Source organism: Oikopleura dioica, chromosome 2, assembly GCF_907165135.1.
Source record: "Oikopleura dioica chromosome 2, OKI2018_I68_1.0, whole genome shotgun sequence".
NCBI lineage: Eukaryota > Metazoa > Chordata > Appendicularia > Copelata > Oikopleuridae > Oikopleura > Oikopleura dioica.
The window spans coordinates 1,351,127-1,367,827 of record NC_137292.1 but is presented as its reverse complement, the minus strand read 5'-3'; the positions used below and the strand labels follow the sequence as shown (position 1 = coordinate 1,367,827).

The 16,701-nt window shown below is 40.0% G+C and overlaps 6 protein-coding genes and 2 long non-coding RNA genes across 8 annotated transcripts; 5 read left to right on the top strand and 3 right to left on the bottom strand.

Annotated features, from left to right (window-relative positions):
• Positions 1-350: 350 nt before the first annotated feature.
• Positions 351-809, bottom strand: LOC145699090 (uncharacterized). Its single transcript, XR_014133974.1, has 2 exons — positions 658-809; positions 351-607 (listed from the first exon to the last, which is right to left on the bottom strand). It is a non-coding gene; the product is annotated as an uncharacterized LOC145699090 (long non-coding RNA).
• A 728-nt stretch (positions 810-1,537) lies between these two features.
• LOC145696368 (uncharacterized) lies at positions 1,538-3,348 on the bottom strand. Its single transcript, XM_081773390.1, has 3 exons — positions 1,989-3,348; positions 1,841-1,930; positions 1,538-1,791 (listed from the first exon to the last, which is right to left on the bottom strand). Exons 1-3 carry the CDS (start codon positions 1,993-1,995, stop codon positions 1,538-1,540), a joined length of 351 nt encoding a protein of 116 aa, XP_081629516.1. The 5' UTR covers positions 1,996-3,348.
• A 1,249-nt stretch (positions 3,349-4,597) lies between these two features.
• On the top strand, positions 4,598-6,926 carry LOC145697258 (cysteine/serine-rich nuclear protein 2-like). The gene is made up of 7 exons (XM_081774435.1): positions 4,598-4,830; positions 4,982-5,312; positions 5,356-5,590; positions 5,636-5,884; positions 5,933-6,069; positions 6,114-6,230; positions 6,274-6,926. Exons 1-7 carry the CDS (start codon positions 4,769-4,771, stop codon positions 6,577-6,579), a joined length of 1,437 nt encoding a protein of 478 aa, XP_081630561.1. The 5' UTR covers positions 4,598-4,768; the 3' UTR covers positions 6,580-6,926.
• Positions 6,927-8,072: 1,146 nt separating this feature from the next.
• Positions 8,073-9,857, top strand: LOC145698975 (indoleamine 2,3-dioxygenase 2-like). The gene is made up of 8 exons (XM_081776217.1): positions 8,073-8,326; positions 8,389-8,648; positions 8,692-8,807; positions 8,887-9,029; positions 9,072-9,290; positions 9,337-9,477; positions 9,518-9,677; positions 9,724-9,857. The coding sequence occupies exons 1-8, from the start codon at positions 8,110-8,112 to the stop codon at positions 9,818-9,820; spliced, it is 1,353 nt and encodes a 450-aa protein (XP_081632343.1). The 5' UTR covers positions 8,073-8,109; the 3' UTR covers positions 9,821-9,857.
• A 128-nt stretch (positions 9,858-9,985) lies between these two features.
• Positions 9,986-12,047, top strand: LOC145696364 (autocrine proliferation repressor protein A-like). The gene is made up of 6 exons (XM_081773385.1): positions 9,986-10,142; positions 10,309-10,390; positions 10,430-11,230; positions 11,399-11,740; positions 11,832-11,959; positions 12,037-12,047. The coding sequence occupies exons 1-6, from the start codon at positions 9,986-9,988 to the stop codon at positions 12,045-12,047; spliced, it is 1,521 nt and encodes a 506-aa protein (XP_081629511.1).
• A 53-nt stretch (positions 12,048-12,100) lies between these two features.
• LOC145700034 (uncharacterized) lies at positions 12,101-12,386 on the top strand. The gene is made up of 2 exons (XR_014134138.1): positions 12,101-12,168; positions 12,215-12,386. It is a non-coding gene; the product is annotated as an uncharacterized LOC145700034 (long non-coding RNA).
• A 500-nt stretch (positions 12,387-12,886) lies between these two features.
• On the top strand, positions 12,887-14,828 carry LOC145696359 (4-galactosyl-N-acetylglucosaminide 3-alpha-L-fucosyltransferase FUT6-like). The gene is made up of 3 exons (XM_081773379.1): positions 12,887-13,221; positions 13,491-13,768; positions 14,363-14,828. The coding sequence occupies exons 1-3, from the start codon at positions 12,887-12,889 to the stop codon at positions 14,668-14,670; spliced, it is 921 nt and encodes a 306-aa protein (XP_081629505.1). The 3' UTR covers positions 14,671-14,828.
• A 364-nt stretch (positions 14,829-15,192) lies between these two features.
• On the bottom strand, positions 15,193-15,742 carry LOC145697281 (uncharacterized). Its single transcript, XM_081774468.1, has 2 exons — positions 15,417-15,742; positions 15,193-15,375 (listed from the first exon to the last, which is right to left on the bottom strand). Exons 1-2 carry the CDS (start codon positions 15,715-15,717, stop codon positions 15,269-15,271), a joined length of 408 nt encoding a protein of 135 aa, XP_081630594.1. The 5' UTR covers positions 15,718-15,742; the 3' UTR covers positions 15,193-15,268.
• Positions 15,743-16,701: the final 959 nt, after the last annotated feature.

Here is a 16,701-nt window from a genome sequence, read left to right as displayed (position 1 = left end):
TTTTCTTCAACTTTGTCTGCGATCAAATCAGCTGAAATCAAGGGCACATCGCTCATCATTCGGCTCATTTTCGAATCCTCTGAGATCTTCTTTTGCGATGAAGAATTTCTAGCGCTGCAGCTTTTTTGGACTCGAGGGGGTCAAATTTGTTTGTTGTGCTTATTAAAAAACGGCATTTTGAACCCTTTCTTTTTTGATTGTTTTGACAAGGCCAGATTTCCTCTTTTTCCAGCTTCTTAATTTCAGACAATGAGTAAAACTCTCCGATCCAAGAAAATCATTAAGTTTTCCGCTGCAGATTTTCTCCAGATTCTCAATTGACATTTTCCCGGAATATCTACTTCTTTCTAGATTTCGCCCTTTTGCTGCTCTAGAACTTTTCAAAAAAGTGCGAATAGCTTCGTCGAAGATTTTTTCGAATGTTTTTCGCGACAATTGGGTCGAAAAAAGGGCTGATTCTTCAGACTCTTGTTGTTTTAATGATGATCTTCGGCTTCTGGCATCGCATTTGTCTGTGCCAATCAGGTGCCAAAATGCATCTTTGAGAGTTTTCGTGAAACGGAAGGTATACTTGTCTGTTTTTCTTGAAGCTTTTTGATCGTTAAGTCTAAATTTCAGAAGAAATAGATCTGATCACGTGGCTAAAATGGCCGAAACCTGCATCGAAAGGCATGATGAATCCAATTACCGCAAGATACAGTTGTTTCTTCAAGTTTTCTCTCAATATCCTTCAATTTCGATTCTGTTTTCCCGAATTTGGTAAAGAGGAGTAGAAGAAAAATGAAAATCTGCATTAAATTTCTGCAACAACTGGCTAATCTCTGCCAGAAAACGGCGTAAACGATGACGCGGGGTTGGACACGCTTGTCAAAATTATTGAAATTATAGATGCTTGTCCGATTTTTTAGACTATTGTTTTCGGAAAGGAGCAAGTTTCTACATAGTGGATCACGAAGTCAATGATCCACGTGGTGTTCTTTGCACTGCAAAGTTTGCAGTGATGAATTCAGATATCGTGATTTATTTATTCGGAGATTTTCGGAAGCGATGGGCAATATTCAGGAAATAACCGATGTTGCCTTGATTTTACGGAGATATTTTTTTCGTAGATACGGACGAGTCTTTTCAAATCTGTTGAGAACTCATCCGTTTTGTCATTCGACTAGAGAGCATGTGCATGATAAACAGGTTTTTTAAAAATCCCGTTTTTCTATTTTTATCGATTCTAGTAGCAGTAGATGATGCGACGCATTTCAGAGCCGGAAGTTTGCAGTTTAAAAAAGATGAAAACGGAGTACTCAAAGTCACGAGGACAATCGGTTGGAGACGATACCTAGCCGGCTTGGGAGACGATGGATGTGACGATTACACGACATTATAAACATTTGGGCATTATTAACAATCGGATATTATAAGCAAAAGGACATTTAAAACAGAGTTTATAATGTCTGAATGTTTATAAAGTCCGAAATCTAGTTAATAGCGTCGGAAAAAAAATAATTCAAAGAAATGAATCTTTTTATTTGTTCTTTAAAATTCAAATTTTATTGATAGCGAGTAAATGAACAGTAATGAGCACAAAATCAACAAAAACTTCAATAATTGCAAGGAGCAATAACATTGCATTATATTTTGATATTTTCCCTTCACAAATACAGATTCTTCGTGACGCTGAATCGGTCCAACCAAAATTTGTTTCTTGATCTTCCACTGAAGATTCTTCAATAGAAGTTGACTCGATCGACTCTTGCTCGGTGTCTTGCTTCTTATAATCGAACAAATCATCATACGCTTATTTAAATAAATAATAAAATCACAATTAACAATAACATGCACATACCTGGCGGTTCGTCATTCAATGAAGAAGGAGTTGGAGCAGTTGGTTCAGTAACTGTCCGATTAATACCATAAATTCCATTTCGCTCTGACTCTGAATAATATAAGAATTCAAAATAAACAAGTCTTCCCAAAAGGGCTTTTATTCTTACCAGGCATTTCATTGTGGTGACTTGACAGGTCTTCAGCAGAATTGCAAATTTTTGAAATATTTTTCTGTCCTCAGCTAGCTGAGCTTAGGTCGAAATTGAGCTGAGCTAAGCTGAGCTGTTTTCGATTACAATTGATCTGAGCTGAGCTGGCTTTTTTCAAAAAATTGAGCAGGGGTGAGCTGAGCAGACAATTTTTTAAACTGAGCTAGCTGAGCTGACCTGACGATTATTTGAGCTGAGCTGACCTGAGCTGAGAGCGCTGATTATACAGTTTACTCGCACAATTTGGACATTTTTCGTTTTGCAGATTTCTCGAAAGAGGGCCGAATTGTGCCGGTCCGAAATTCGGATTAATTTGCTGTCCAATCAAAAAAGATCAATTTCGGAGCCCTAAAATGTAAAAATCTCACTATTTTTGTCAATTATTCCCGTAAATTCTACGTGTCAATCAAAAAAAAAGAGTAAGAAATAGCATTTCTGTCGTAAATATATCTTCCAAAATACGTTTGAGCAAGTAAATTCGACTGAAATTCACATATATGGCTGATTGAGCGATTTTCATTAATTTTCGCGAAATTCGAAAAAAGGGCCGAATTGTGCGGGTCCGAATTGTGCGAGTCAACTGTAATTGGTAAATGAGTTGAAGCTTCCAAAATCAGACCAAGTAAAAGGGAGCTGAGCTAGTTGAGCTGGTCTGACATTAAGCTAAGCTGAGCTGCATTTCAAAATTCCATTTCAGATTTAGCTGAGCTAGCTGAGCTGGCGTAAAATTGAGCTGAGCTTAGCTTACTGTGTTTCTTAAATGACTGAGCTGAGCTGAGGTAGATGGCAGCTCAGCTAGCTCGGCTAGCTCATCTCACAAAATTTACAACTCTGGTCTTCAGTATTATTTATCCTGCAAAATTTATATTTCTTGACTCTTTGTATGACGTAGAGGGATGAAAAAAGAAAGCCTTAAGTTTATCATTTGGTCTTTTCTGAAAAGCTTACTTATTGAGCTAAGCATGATAGGAAATGCCAATTTTTGCTTTGACAGTCTGTCTTCATAACTCCATGAGGACAAACCACAAGTAAAAATCAAGATGGAAAGGAACAAATTAAGTACTGTGCCGAGAAATAATTTTAAGTCTGAATCAGAATTGTCATTGAATTCGATTTCATTGTCTCCGCCCCTTATGATGGCCAAACAATAAATTGCGAAGAGAAGAAGAAAAATGACAGCAGCGACGAAGAGAAAAAAGGTTGAAGTCCAAACGGCAACTCTTAGCTCGAGAAGATTGTTTTCGTTGAATTTGAAAAACGTGAGTTCCTTAAATTCGGAGTTGTTGAAAAACTTTTGATGATTTTCTTCAAAAAGCCACATCTCTTTTTTAATATTAAGAGTGACAATTTTCATTTGTGAGCGCGACTTTGACTCCTTGATATTTGCAAGTCCATGAAAATTTTCTTCTCGACGATTAAGAGATGATCTACCTTTGACGAAAAATAGAGTTATTCCGAAACTATTTCAAATACAACTTCAATTGATCATTTCTTTGGGAAGAATAATGTAAATCGTATGTTGACAGAAAATTTTTCCGTAAAAAAGGCAGTTCTATTTGATTCATACAAAAAGGTTCATTGTTTTCGGGTACACTGAACGGACACAAAATTTTCGGACAAGAGGGAATCCCTGCCCCGAAAAATAATTCATCTTATGAATCTCACTTAAGTTTGACTCTAGCAGCTCAACTGACTCTTCTTGGTTTATTTTGGTCACAAAGCATCGTTGACGATTTTAAAGAAATTTTGAAATTTTTCGATAGTAAGAAAAATTTGAACCGAAAAAAAATAACCCTCGAACACTTTTTGAAGATACGGACATTATAAACAATCTGGACATTATAAACAAACCGGACATTATAAAGAGAAATAAAATTTATTTCAAATAAATTTCGCCAAGCCCTCACAAGACATTTTAACCATTACGGACTTTATAAACAACCAGACATTATAAACACTGTTTCAAATGTCCGTTTGCTTATACTGTTCGATTATTTATAATGTCGTGTAATCGACCAATTGACTGCGAGTTTGATTGTGAAACAATCGGACCTGAATGGAAGTGTCTAAAGCAAAAATGACAGGCATATAAAGACTGTTCTTTTGAATGTCTTAGATTCGAGCATAAAGGTTGTCCGGATGGAAAAGATTGTAATATTAATCAGGATTGTTGTCTTCTTTGTGGACGTCATTCATGAGAGGATAAACGATTTTATTTGATTTTTTAGATGGATTTTTATTTCAAAAAGTATGATTTTTCAATTATTGAAACAAAAATTTTCGCATATTTCAGGCAAAATGGTTGCGTTCCGATCTGAAATTGCTGGCGGGCGCGTTTGTACCGCTGGAGTTACTTGAGCACCACACCGGTCGGTGCGGTACGCCATGTCTTTTGGGCTTGTCATCAAGTCTGATCGCCAATGCGCGTTCTGCTGAGCACCGCCGCGGGGCACCTCCACCGCCAGGACACTAGCTTACTATCGCGCTCTGTAAGCTATCTGCCCGTTTTGTGTGCTGTGTTATATACTCGAGCGAAAATCCAAAATCGCCAAAGCCGCGCCAACCATCTCATCATCAGCAGAATAAGAAACACAACCCACTATTCACAATTAAAAATTTAGCACTCGCGCGCTAAGAAGGTGCTATTCAAGTTCCAGGACGACGAATTATCAACAATTGACAAGAGAATCTAGAGCAGCGAATTCTTGCATGGGAGAGCAGATCTTGCAAAATAAAGAATGGAAGCAGCAGCGGAAAATCCAGTGGAACTAGAATGCATCAAAGAAGAAAAAGAAACCAAGTAAGGGTTGAAATTTCTTACCAAAAAATAAATTCACCATTTGCTTTAGCATCTTTCAATTTTTTTTTTTTTGAGGAGGGTTAGGGTTAGGGCTAGGGTTTGGGCTAGGGTTGGGGTTAGGGTCTTCGCCATCTAACAATTTTTTTTCTAGAAATGATCAATTGATCTCCGATTCTCAATCATCCGATCAATCTGCACCGACAGAAACTCTCCCATCGAGCGATTCATCTCCCGTCGTAGAAAAAATCGACGCCGAGCAAACTTTGAATGATTCTGGCTGCCATTCTGGTTCTAGCGATCCCGGTCAAGGCTCCTCAAGAACATCTGAAGAAAAAGAAATCGAAGAAGAACCATGTTGTTCAAAAGCTGCAACGGCCCTCCCTCCCTCACCCGAAAAGGGAATTTTACGAAAAGACGGAATGAAGAGGAAGAGGCCACTTAGATTTTCTTCCGTCAGGGAGTTTTTATTTCAGCGCAAACAGGTTTTCAGATATAACTGTTAAATCGTTTTCATGCTTTATTCAGTCTTTTTGCACCCTTCCATCGACGGGCGGATGTGCTCTTGGGATGGACGAAGAGCACCACGAAGCAGTCAGTTTTCCTATTCCTCTTCATCGGGAGCGTCTGAATTCAAAGCGTCGTAAAAAGCTGCGTCAGTGGCGCGCTAAGCAGAGGAAAATTGCCGCGCAGACTGAAAGTGGCCAAGCGATAACATCGGATCATAGCAGTGAAAATGATTCTGACTCGGATGCGCCAGAAGGTATGTTTTTTGAGTGCGATCAGTTTTGATTGGTTGCTTTTTCAGAGGATCTTACTGGCGTCGATGAATGGTGGTTCCTGCAACCTATTGCCCCGAAAAAGCGTCGAAAAATCTTGAAAAAGAACGTTGACGATGTTGACAGCAGCGATCGCTTAAACAACCGAGTGCTCAGATCATCAAGAGAGGTCTGCGGCTGCTCATGCATCGATGTTTGCCACCCAGCGACATGCGAATGCTCGAATGGAGGAATTCCATGCCAGGTTGATCGTGATGGATTTCCATGTCCTTGCCAAGGTAAAATTGAGTGTCTTCGAGAATATTGGACAAGACTTTTTCATCTAGTCGGACGATGTGGTAATCCAAGCGGAAGAAGATCGTTCAATTCAGCAAGAGTCAGACATCATTTCTTCAAGACAATGTACAAGCTTCGGTGCAATGAAAGTCCTTCCAGAGAAAATTCTCCTTCTTCATCTTCAGAGGTAAGAGAATCTTGGCGACGGTCATTGGTAACTTGAAAATAAAGGTGCGAACAGGAGATGTACAGCAACCCTACAGCTTTGGAGACTTTACGAAACCATCAGACTTCCAAGGCGCAATTTACCTTCCACAGCAGTGGGATCAACAAACATCGCTTTCAGAGGTGCGTTGTCGAACTTTTCTTTCGGCATTTTTACAATTTTCAGTGGACATCCGTACCAGAGATTGAAGACGAATCTCGTCTTTGCGACAATCTTCCGAGTGTCGACGATAATTCCTTGGTCCTCCAGCCAAATGTCACCGCGTCTTCTGAGAGTTCAACTGAAGACGGCTCAGTAGATGGCGCGCAAGAGCAGCCAAATCACGATCAAACAGAGCCTGATCAAATCGCCAACAAAGAAATTCATACCCAACAAGTTACAATCACGCCTACACAACCTGCCAGCATGAACGAGACAAACATCACTGTCATGAACGAGGAGAGCTCACGAGACAGTGATCTGACTGTATAAAAAACCATCCGACACAAAAAAAAACGATGCAAAAGTCAACAAAAATCCAAGCAGTCTCAATTCCAAATCCCGGTTTTTATGATTCACTCCGAGCTTGCTAAAATGTTTAATTCTGGCCAAGAACATAACAAAACTAGATTCAGACGATGAAATCATAAATGACCAAGTTGCTTATTTATAAAAAGCTGCTTTTTGAGCAAATTAAGCAGTCCGCTAAAAAATCCCTTCTAGAATGCACATTTTTCTTCTTTTCTTTTTCGACTAGCTGCGAATCATTCCTGGTGCCCCATAATTTCAACTCTGTAAATTCCAACTAAGCAATGAACTGCCATTCAATTTTCACCTTTTTCCAGAATAAATTTTTTTCATCGAAAGTCCCTTTTCAGTCGTTAACTCGTAATATTGCGTCTTCACAGGGCAAGAGCATGTATTGATCGACTGTTGCAATTGGAATTGTTACTAGACAGTAGGTAACTTGACGATCTGGTTTTTTCATATGGGAATTATCGCATCTGATAATTATGCGAGTGTTTGTAGATGTCTATGCATACCTGACCCTAAGTTAATGGTTCATTCAAGTCCGTTTAATCGGAAGTGAAAAATGAACTTGAGATCGAGAGGTTATGATCCCTAACTGACAATCAAAATCTACAATCATAAAATAAAATTTTGGATTTTGAAAAAGTCGACGGGGGGATCCTTAAGTCGATTTATTTTTTTAAGAAGTTACAGTCTGAGTCAAAGATCAGGTACTTTTTAGGAAACAAGAAAATCCTGCGGCAGAGTTTTGGCATTTCGAGGCAGAAAATCCCTCATCTCAGACTTCGACCTTACATTGTGACGTTCAAAGACCTGTTTGACCTTGTCTTACCCGCTTACGTTAGTTTTCCTTCCACGTCGGCGAGTTCACCAGACAAAAAACCATGGGAACTATCATCTTTTTTTCTGCATAAATACGGTCAATTTTTGCCATGAAAAAGAATAATTTTATTTCACGCATTCATTTTTATCATCAAAATGCTTTTGAAGCCTTCCCAAGACCTCCTCATTTCTGGCAAATACCTTCGAAGTAAGTCAAAGCCGACTTTTCTCTAGAATTTTTCACTGCAGTTACAGTTTCTATTTTGGATACAGATTATATTACATTTAAAAAGAGCTTGATATAATATAAGATGTCACAAACGCAAAAACTGATAAGAAATCATCCAGTTTTAGGTTTTCCGCTTTTTTATAATATGATTTTTTTATAATTAAATTGATCAATGATCACGCCAGATTTTCAATTGCTCACTTACTCTGCTCTATAAGTGGACCAGTCTGACAGGGGCTTAGAGTGGTGCGATTCTGATAAATGCCAATTAAAAATCTATCAAATTTACGATAATCAAAATACATCTGCCTTCAGACACGCCTATCAACACCGGACTCCAAGCAATCAACGAAAATGAAACTCAGAATCTCGAAAGTTCCTCTTCTTCTGAGGACGAGTCTTCCACCACATCCGTCCTTTCTAGCGACTCTGAGCAAGAGATGACTATCAACAGCGAGATCATGGAATTACCATCAGAATTGAAAGAGCTTTTCAAGAGATTTTGCGTCTCGGAGAAGGTTGGTTTCTTGATTGAAAACCCTGTGCGGAAGCTTCCCGAGCAATTTGGCCAGTGGGAAGAACTGGCGAAAAACGTCGTTGATCTTCTGGAACAAAATGTTTTCAGAAAAACGATCGAAGAAGATCTTCAAATCATCGGTAAATGCTCGAATTTTTTTGAAACGTTTTGATTCAAATCCATTTTTAAAACCGACATTTAGACGATTCGATCCTCCAATCCCGCGAAGAAATGTTCCATGCGGCGGCCATTCTCACTCATCTCGGAGCCGCTTACGTCAACGATCAAAATTACGCTGGACCTGCCCAAGTTCTTCCAGCGCAAATCGCCGTCCCCTGGTTCAATATCTGCTCGCGACTGAAGATCCATCCCACTTTGACCGACTACATCGCTGCCAATTGCAACTGGGACTTGCACGATTCTTCGAAGCCGGCGGAGCTGGACAACTTGAAAGCAATAACGGTAGAGCTATTTGTGGGGTGATAAAATGACACATATTTTTAAGAGCTTGACCCGAAATCGCGCGTACGAGTGGTTCATGATGATCCCAGTTCGGATGGAGATGCAATACGCCCCAGTTTTGAGCAGTTTGATGGCTATTCGGCAGATTTTACAACTAAGGTGAGGAAATTCTATCGCTTGTAGCCGGACCTGGAAGACTCTAGAATCTTGAAATTTGAAAAACTCACTGAAATTCTAGTGAGACAGAAAGAGATGAAGACAGCATTGTCAAACACTTCAAGAGGGCTGAAAACGGACTCCGAGAAATGACAAAAACGCTGCTCCGAATGAGGGATCACCTTGACCCCCTTGAGTTTTACCACGGAATGCGTCCTTACTTAGGTACTTTAACTCCTTTATGATCTCATTTCTGACTTTCTTTAGCTGGAAGTTACAACAACCCAGGTCTTCCAAATGGTCTAATCTTCGAGGGCGTCTCCGAAGAAGGCAAGCGTTTCATCGGCGGCTCAGCGGCTCAAACTGCCATCACGCCCTCCATGGATGCCATGATTCCCGTCAAGCATCATCAAGCCGTGGTCGACTACAACATGAAGTTACGTCATTACATTCCCACGGAGCATCGCGAGTTTTTGGAATATCTCGGTACTGCCACGCAAAAAGCCCACTTTTTACCAAAAAAAATTTTCAGACAAAGGCCCGACACTGACTGACATGATTTCTGAAATGGAAAACGAGGCAATTTACGAAGCTTTCAACAACTTCATCGAGGCATACGTCCATCTTCGTTCCAGCCACATCACGATTGTCACCAGTTTTATCGTTTTACCAGGTTCATCGGCGATAAAGAGCGCTTTTAGATCCATTTCTAGCGAGTAGCAAAAAAGAAGACTTCTTGAAAACCCAAGCAAAGTCAAAAAGAAACGATCAGTCAGAGCAATTCGTCGACGATGACCCAGAAGGAGAGAAAAATAAAGAAAAAGAAGAGGAAGTTCCAGAAGAAATCCGAAGAATGCAGCGTAGAAAATACAGGTTTCCTCATTTTCTTCCCTTCATCTTTTGATTTTTTTCCTTTTAGCCGAAGCCATAGTTTATCAGAAGTCGGGACCGGAGGAACTCCATTTATGGTCTATTTGAAATCGATTCGCGATGCAACATACGCCGCAAAATTATAGTAAAAACTTTCGTTCCCCATTCTGTAACAACTTGCACAAAGAATACATTGAAAATCCCAAGACAAATCGAAATCGCTCGTTCCAATTTTCTTGAGCAAATACAAACACAAACATGCAGAAAAATGGTCAGACCGTTCTGCAAATAATTTTTGAAATCAAGAGAAAATGGAGATTTCAGAGCCGCCAAAAGAGGCGAAGCGGATTTCGAGGAGGGGATGGATCATCGGAATCACCACTTGCTGCATGGCAATCGGGATCGGTGTTGGCGTCGGTGTCGGAATAGGTGGCTCTGGAAACGATGAAATTGCCGATCCGTCTTTAGGTTCAAAAATATTTTTTTCCGCTTATAAGATGACAAAATAGAATGCTTATTTTGAACCAAAAATAAGATTCGCACAAGTGATTCTCGCTCTGGCTTAGGTATTTATTGCTGAATTTTTTTACGAAAAATCATATCAATTTTGATATTTTCTTCATTTTTTTTCAAGATAGCCCTTATCGTTACGACTGCAACGAAGTTTCCTGTACTCAGCTTGATGAGTATGTCTGGAGAGATAACAACGACTACAGGTAAATCTAAGCCGACTTCAATCTTAATCGACTGATAAGATATGAAATTGTCGCGGAATATGACTTCAATGAAAACCCTGACTTTGTCGACGGAGTCAAAACCTTTGTCATCAACATGACTTCGCAGCACTGGCTGACAACCGAGCACGTGACCCGAACTGAGTGGTACCATGAGCTTGTCGTCTCCCTTCCATACAACTTGGACCGAAGAGTCGCCAACTGGGGATTGATGCTGATCGACGGCGGATCAAACCGAATCGACAATGTTTTGAAAAATGATTCCGCCCCCGTTGTTGGAACACGAGCAGCATCAATGCATACGGGAACCATTACAGCTTGCCTGAGACAAGTTCCAAACCAACCGCTTTATTTTGAAAACGATCCAAGGATGGGCGAAAGTGGCCGTAAAGAAGACGATATCATCGCATGGACATGGCGGCATTTCTTGGAACACCCGGACGAGTCTGACTGGGTTTTACGTCTCCCAATGACCAAGGCAGGCAGATTAGCGCTGGATACAATCGACGATGTTTTCCAAAAAAACAAGGAATCAATGAATCTCGGCGATGTCCAAAAACCAGTCGATAGTTTCCTCGTTACCGGCGCTTCAAAACGGGGTTGGACGACTTGGACTCTTTCCGTCGTGGACAAAAGAGTGAAAGCGCAGATTCCAATGGTCCTTGACTGCTTGAACATGGAAGAGATCTTCCTCGAATGGTATCGAAACATGGGCGCTTGGAGCTTTGCCCTGGCACCCTACTGGGATGAAGGATTGACGGCGTATTTTGACAGGCCGGAATTCAAGCTGCTTGCGGATATTATCGATCCTTACAAATACAGGTAAACGAAGAGTTACAGCGACATGCTCAAAGAAACCATAAATGAATATTGAACGCCGCAATTATCCAAATACTGCGGCGTATTTATGCTTTTTTTTCCCTTCAAAGAGGATGATTGCATATTTTGCTCGAAACATTAATTAAATTCCTTGTCAAACCGCATTTCTAGAGATCGAATGACCATGCCAAAATACGTCATGAGCGCCACTGGAGACGAGTTTTTCTCCCCAGATGATAGCTACTTCTGGTTCGACGACATGAAAGGACCTACTTACCTCGGGCTCTTGCCAAATGCCGAGCATGGAATGATTCCAATCGCTGGCCTTTCTCCCGCGACTGTTCCCGGCAGAATTCTTAGCTTTTACAAGGCTGTTGCTCATGACTACGAGTTGCCTACGATGGATTTTGTCCGACAGGTTGATGAGAATGGAGTTGCTTCGATAACGCTAAAGACAAGCAAGACCCCTGTCCGAGTAAATGCCTGGTGGGCAGATACCCTTAATTCAACAAGGTAAAAAAACGTATAAAATTCATCGGCGGGGCAAAAGTATACAGCGAATTTGACCGAACTGTCCCGAAAATTCCACTTTGCATCATTTCAGACGTGATTTCCGATGGGCCCGAGTCAAGCAAGACCGAGTCGACTGGCCAACCAACTCTGCTGACGATTCAAAGACTCTCGCACGAACCGAGCAAATTCCGGAGCTGGCGAATCTTTTCGCAAAGATGAGTGATAATTTTGAGATGACAGATGTGGACGATGTTGTGGAGCCGTATCGAGTTTCAAAGGAAGATATTGAATTTCAGGAAAAGTTTGAATTAGAAAGATTTTGTTCAAAAATTATTCCTTGCGAAACTTTTGCAAAGCCAATTGTGTGGCATCGTGCCATGGTTCAACCTGTTTTGTCCGAGACAAACATTTACTATTACGAGATTCAGGTAGCTACATTTACCAAAACAATCCGAAAATCTCATTTCTTTTCAGCAACCAGCTGATGGTTTCCGCGCAGTCATGATCGAAGCCGCTTTCCAAGGCAACGACAATCGCGGCGTTCTCACTTTCTCGACAGAAGTAATGATCACCCCCGATATGCGACCATTTGATGTTTGCCAGGGAGAAGAGTGCTACGGATATCTTGTCTGAAAACTCAAAATAAATCGGCAAAACTGCTATGTTGAACTTTTTTTCTAAAAACGCATCCAAATAACCTGTCAAAAATAATTGACTCTCGTGATTTTTGACATTTTGTTTGTCATCAAAATATGACTTGACCGTTTAGGTCGAAAAAATATAGATTCCATTCTTCGAAAAAAATGATTTTAGGGATAATTACAAATTATTTCATCTGAAAAGCAAGTTTTCCCCCTTAAAAATTTTTCATTTATTCAATTTTATGATTGGTCTACGTCTTTTTTCTTCATTTTTATGATATCTGAAAATAATTTTCATAATTTCCTATGAGCAGAAAAATGCTTACCGCCGCATAAACATATCAGCATAAAAACCTGGTCTCCGTTTGTTAATTGTTAATTCAATTCTAATTTCATAAATAAACGCACGTTTTTTACGCTCACTCAGAGGGCGCTCCAGTGCATTTTTCGCTACCACAATTCTCTCGTCTCGATTCGATTGGAAAAGTCGCTTGCAATTAGAAAAATGAGACCGACAACGATAAATGAGATTTCCAACAAAGTCAGCTTTGTACCCCTTTTGACGAGTTCCAAGAGACCCGTTCCCTCCAAATCCTACAACAGAAAACACGTCCTCACTCACAAGCAAAAGAAAAAGTACGAAAAATCCCTGCAGCTGTATCAAGTCAACAGAGAAAAATACGAAAAAGACGCGAGAAATGAAAAGATCACGATTCTTGCATATTGGTCTTTTGTCGATCCGTACATGGAGCAGTTGTCGGAGAATTGCGGTAGTTGCTGGATGACGAATGATAGAAATTTTGAGCACGCAGCTGATGCGATAATTTTTGATAATACAAGGTATGAAATAAGTTCAAAATAAAAGAAATAAAAAATAAAGCTATTTTAAATAATTTATTATTTTATTTATATAATATTATTAGATAATTAAATATATTTTTAAATAAATTATATTAATAAATATTTAAAATATTAAATAATATTAAATGATTATTTTTAATATTTTAGTAATAATTTATAGAATAATATTTAAATAAAATAATAAATTTATTTTTAAAAATATTTTGTTAAAATATTTTTAACAATTAGTTACTTAACCCCTTCTTTAGAACTTCTACAGCTCGAAAACTTCACGACATGCCCGATTTCGACTCCCGCAATCTCGACAGCCAATACTGGATTTGGTGGCCCCGAGAATCCGCCGCTAAAGGAATGAATCGAAAGACAATCTTTCGGGAAATCAAAGATGAGAACAATTGGGACGGATGTATGAACCTAACAGTTTCATATCGCCAGGATTCGGATGTGATCAGACCGTTCGGAACTATTGATAGAGTTTTGGAGGATCAGCCGCAAGATTTGCATGGACAGGATCTTATGGGAAAGGGTTCAAAAGATATGATATTATTTTCGCATTTTCGAATATATGATTAGTGTTATATCATGTCTACTAGACAGTAAACCCTCAAATAGATTTTATTCTAAAAATAAAAACCGAAGAAAAGCACACTGCTTGGATGGTCTCTGATTGTGACCAAACTTCTGCCGCCTTAACCCGATGGGAATACGCCAACAGGTTAATCGACGAGGGATTAAAATTGGATGGATACGGAAAGTGCTTCAATAGAATCGTCAACAGTTGGAAAGGAGACAATTTTCTAGGAACAGCTTCGAAAAATTTCTGAATTCTCTGATCTAGAATTTTTCGGCTGCTCCTATTTTCAGTAGATTTTTTTCTGGACCAATTTTTCAAATCGATTTTTAAGGGTGTTAGGGGCCTCCCGGCCCCTTCAAACCCTGACGAAAACCCGGCCCGGGACCCGGGCTTTCTTTTGATCCAAGAAGCCACCCTTAATTATAATTCTAACCCCATTAAAATCGGTTTGAAAAATAGGTCCAGAAAATATCTACTGAAAATCGGAGTTGCCGAATTTTTCTGATAAAAATATCAAATTTTAAAATATTATCGAGCTGTGAAAAGCGCATTATAAATTTTACCTGGCCTTTGAAAACGCGTTTCACTGTACCGACTACATCTCCGAAAAATTCTGGCGTAATGCCCTTTCATCTCTGAACGTCCCCATCGTTTTTGGCCCGGTTAAAGAAGACGTCGAAAAAGTCGCGCCGAAAGGATCCTTCATCTTTGCCGAGGATTTTGAGACGCCGAAAGACTTGGTTGATTATTTGGACTTTTTGGATTCGAATGACACTGCTTATCTTGAATATCACAAATGGCGGGTTGAAGCGGACTTTCAACACAAGGATTTTATTCAACACAGAAATGGTTGAAAAATGGGCTATTGGAGCGAACTTTGAGTTGGAAAAAAGCCGCAGTGTTTTGATTAATTTACGTATTTTGTCTATAATTTTTTCTCGGGCGAGATCATTATTATTTCCTGTTCAAAAAAGAGGGAGCCAAAAGCTGTTTTGGTTGAAAACATTCTTGAGTACTCCATCCGCCCGCTCCATTTTCGATCTAATTACGGTCACGTGGGGTTATTTTGTAAATAAAACGTTCCCGCTTTTTTGAAGAAAAAAGACGTGTAAAATGCGCATTTCTTTTCAACCCGAAAAAGTGACCCTGGAGGAAGAAATCTGGCAGAAATGATGTGCAATATGTGCGGCGAGCTTCAAACTCGAAAAGCGCTCGATTTTCCGAAAAAGATGATCAACTCCACTGCTTCCTGGTGGTGGCGAAATCTCCCCGACGAATCCTGCCATGGCGGTGTTGCAGTGCCAAACTGGCTGCTAGAATTTCCTCCGCAAACGATGGAAGATGCGTATGATGAAATGCGAATGAGAAAACATGAGTTTGCAATGTTGTGATTTTAGTTTAACTGTAAATAAGAGAAACTGTAGATTTGACTGGATTTCGTTTTTTTCGTTGTTAAAGATTTTCATTTCTGTTATCAGTTAATTGAATGTCTTCTTGCTTCTTGTTTTCGTTTGCTTTCGAGGCTTCATTGCTTCCATAATCAAGATAAAACGCAGTTACTATGGATTTGATTAAAAATGTATAACGAATTTGGTCTTACTTAGTGCTAAAATCGCAGAGCCAAGAGACCAAGGAATGATCACCGTAGTTGTGCCAGTTTTTTGGACGATAAAACTCAGCAAAATCGCCGCTGCCTGTCCCACCGAGAAAGTAGAAGAAATTATCGAATTGTCGCTTGATAGTCCTCTCGATTTTGGATAGCTGGGATCTTCGCGGTAGATTCCCAGAAGCATGTAGGGCACACTGACTTGGATGCACAAAGAGAAGGCCATTGCAACGGCGATGAGGAAGAAGCCGAGACTGCTGTGGGTGAAAATGTTGAGGGCGAGAACGAAGATCATGAAAAGGAGACTTGAAATGACTGTTCTCTTGGTAGAGGGCTCGATATTTTGGGGAGGTGTCTGGAACTGACAAAAAATTTCGACAAATTTTGCGTGGAAATTTTCAACCAATCAGAAGCCTGGATTCGGCTTGCTGGCCAAAAAGCAGCCGAGAAGCCGCCCACGCAAAATTTTTCGAATTTTTTTGTCGGTTTTAGACACCATCCCGATATTTTGATCCGAAAGGAGATTTTGTTATTTGCCAATTTTTTTTCTAGAGCCCTTGCTTGATCCCGAATCGTCTGAAGATCTTTGCCTTTTCAAAAATCAAGCTGAAGAGCATCGTACCAGCGGGAAACGCAATAAACACTTTTGACGCTTCAAGAGTTCCATCTGTCAATCTTTCTTTGAAAATTATGTCGATTTCTTCTTCCGTCTTGTTTCCGGAATTTTCAATTGTTGGTCGATGAGCGCCAAACATGCTTTCGGCGTAGACTGTGGTGAAAAAGATGTAGAAGGGGAAGTCTTTGGAGAAATTGAAGAGGAACAGAAGGCACATTTTCAAAAGCTGAGGGGGAATATTCTTGAAGATGGAGAGGACACTTGTTTTGAGAGTTTCTTCTTTTGGCGACTCTGGAATGGAGAAAAGATTCATTACCGCGCCAATGATGAAAACTCCGACAGAGATAAAGAAAATGTCCAATTGCACGACTCCATCTTCGCTAATTGGCAGGTAGCCGCAAAGAACGTATCCGACAATTCCGGCAAAGCCGCAGACAAAAGCCACGCTTTGCATCACCTGCGCTTGTTCTTTTTCGTTGAAGCTTTCCATCAAATAACTGTACATGGGAACTTGAAGGGTCCAGAGAAACAAATCGTAAATAAAGAAAGCTGAGTATAGGAGGATTCCTCCCGCCGCTTTGGTTTGGCTCAAAAATCTCAAGAAGGAGAAGCTCATAAGAGTCTTTCTTGAGCCATTCCTACATCCGTCATTTTGAGCGATAA

Excerpts from the sequence above, each read along its gene's own strand:
- LOC145698975 (XM_081776217.1), top strand. The coding sequence starts at position 8,110 with ATGACTATCAACAGCGAGATCATGGAATTACCATCAGAATTGAAAGAG. Across the intron at positions 8,649-8,691 it reads ACAACTTGAAAGCAATAACG|AGCTTGACCCGAAATCGCGC; the intron begins GTAGAGCTATTT and ends CATATTTTTAAG. Across the intron at positions 9,030-9,071 it reads CGGAATGCGTCCTTACTTAG|CTGGAAGTTACAACAACCCA; the intron begins GTACTTTAACTC and ends GACTTTCTTTAG.
- LOC145696364 (XM_081773385.1), top strand. The coding sequence starts at position 9,986 with ATGGAGATTTCAGAGCCGCCAAAAGAGGCGAAGCGGATTTCGAGGAGG. Across the intron at positions 10,143-10,308 it reads AATTGCCGATCCGTCTTTAG|ATAGCCCTTATCGTTACGAC; the intron begins GTTCAAAAATAT and ends TTTTTTTTCAAG. Across the intron at positions 11,231-11,398 it reads ATCGATCCTTACAAATACAG|AGATCGAATGACCATGCCAA; the intron begins GTAAACGAAGAG and ends CCGCATTTCTAG.
- LOC145697258 (XM_081774435.1), top strand. The coding sequence starts at position 4,769 with ATGGAAGCAGCAGCGGAAAATCCAGTGGAACTAGAATGCATCAAAGAA. Across the intron at positions 4,831-4,981 it reads AAAGAAGAAAAAGAAACCAA|AAATGATCAATTGATCTCCG; the intron begins GTAAGGGTTGAA and ends TTTTTTTTCTAG. Across the intron at positions 5,313-5,355 it reads TTTTATTTCAGCGCAAACAG|TCTTTTTGCACCCTTCCATC; the intron begins GTTTTCAGATAT and ends TGCTTTATTCAG.
- LOC145696359 (XM_081773379.1), top strand. The coding sequence starts at position 12,887 with ATGAGACCGACAACGATAAATGAGATTTCCAACAAAGTCAGCTTTGTA. Across the intron at positions 13,222-13,490 it reads ATAATTTTTGATAATACAAG|AACTTCTACAGCTCGAAAAC; the intron begins GTATGAAATAAG and ends CCCCTTCTTTAG. Across the intron at positions 13,769-14,362 it reads ACAGGATCTTATGGGAAAGG|CGCATTATAAATTTTACCTG; the intron begins GTTCAAAAGATA and ends AGCTGTGAAAAG.
- LOC145697281 (XM_081774468.1), bottom strand. The coding sequence starts at position 15,717 with ATGATCTTCGTTCTCGCCCTCAACATTTTCACCCACAGCAGTCTCGGC. Across the intron at positions 15,376-15,416 it reads CTCTGCGATTTTAGCACTAA|TAACTGCGTTTTATCTTGAT; the intron begins GTAAGACCAAAT and ends TCAAATCCATAG.
- LOC145696368 (XM_081773390.1), bottom strand. Across the intron at positions 1,792-1,840 it reads ATTGAATGACGAACCGCCAG|CGTATGATGATTTGTTCGAT; the intron begins GTATGTGCATGT and ends TATTTAAATAAG.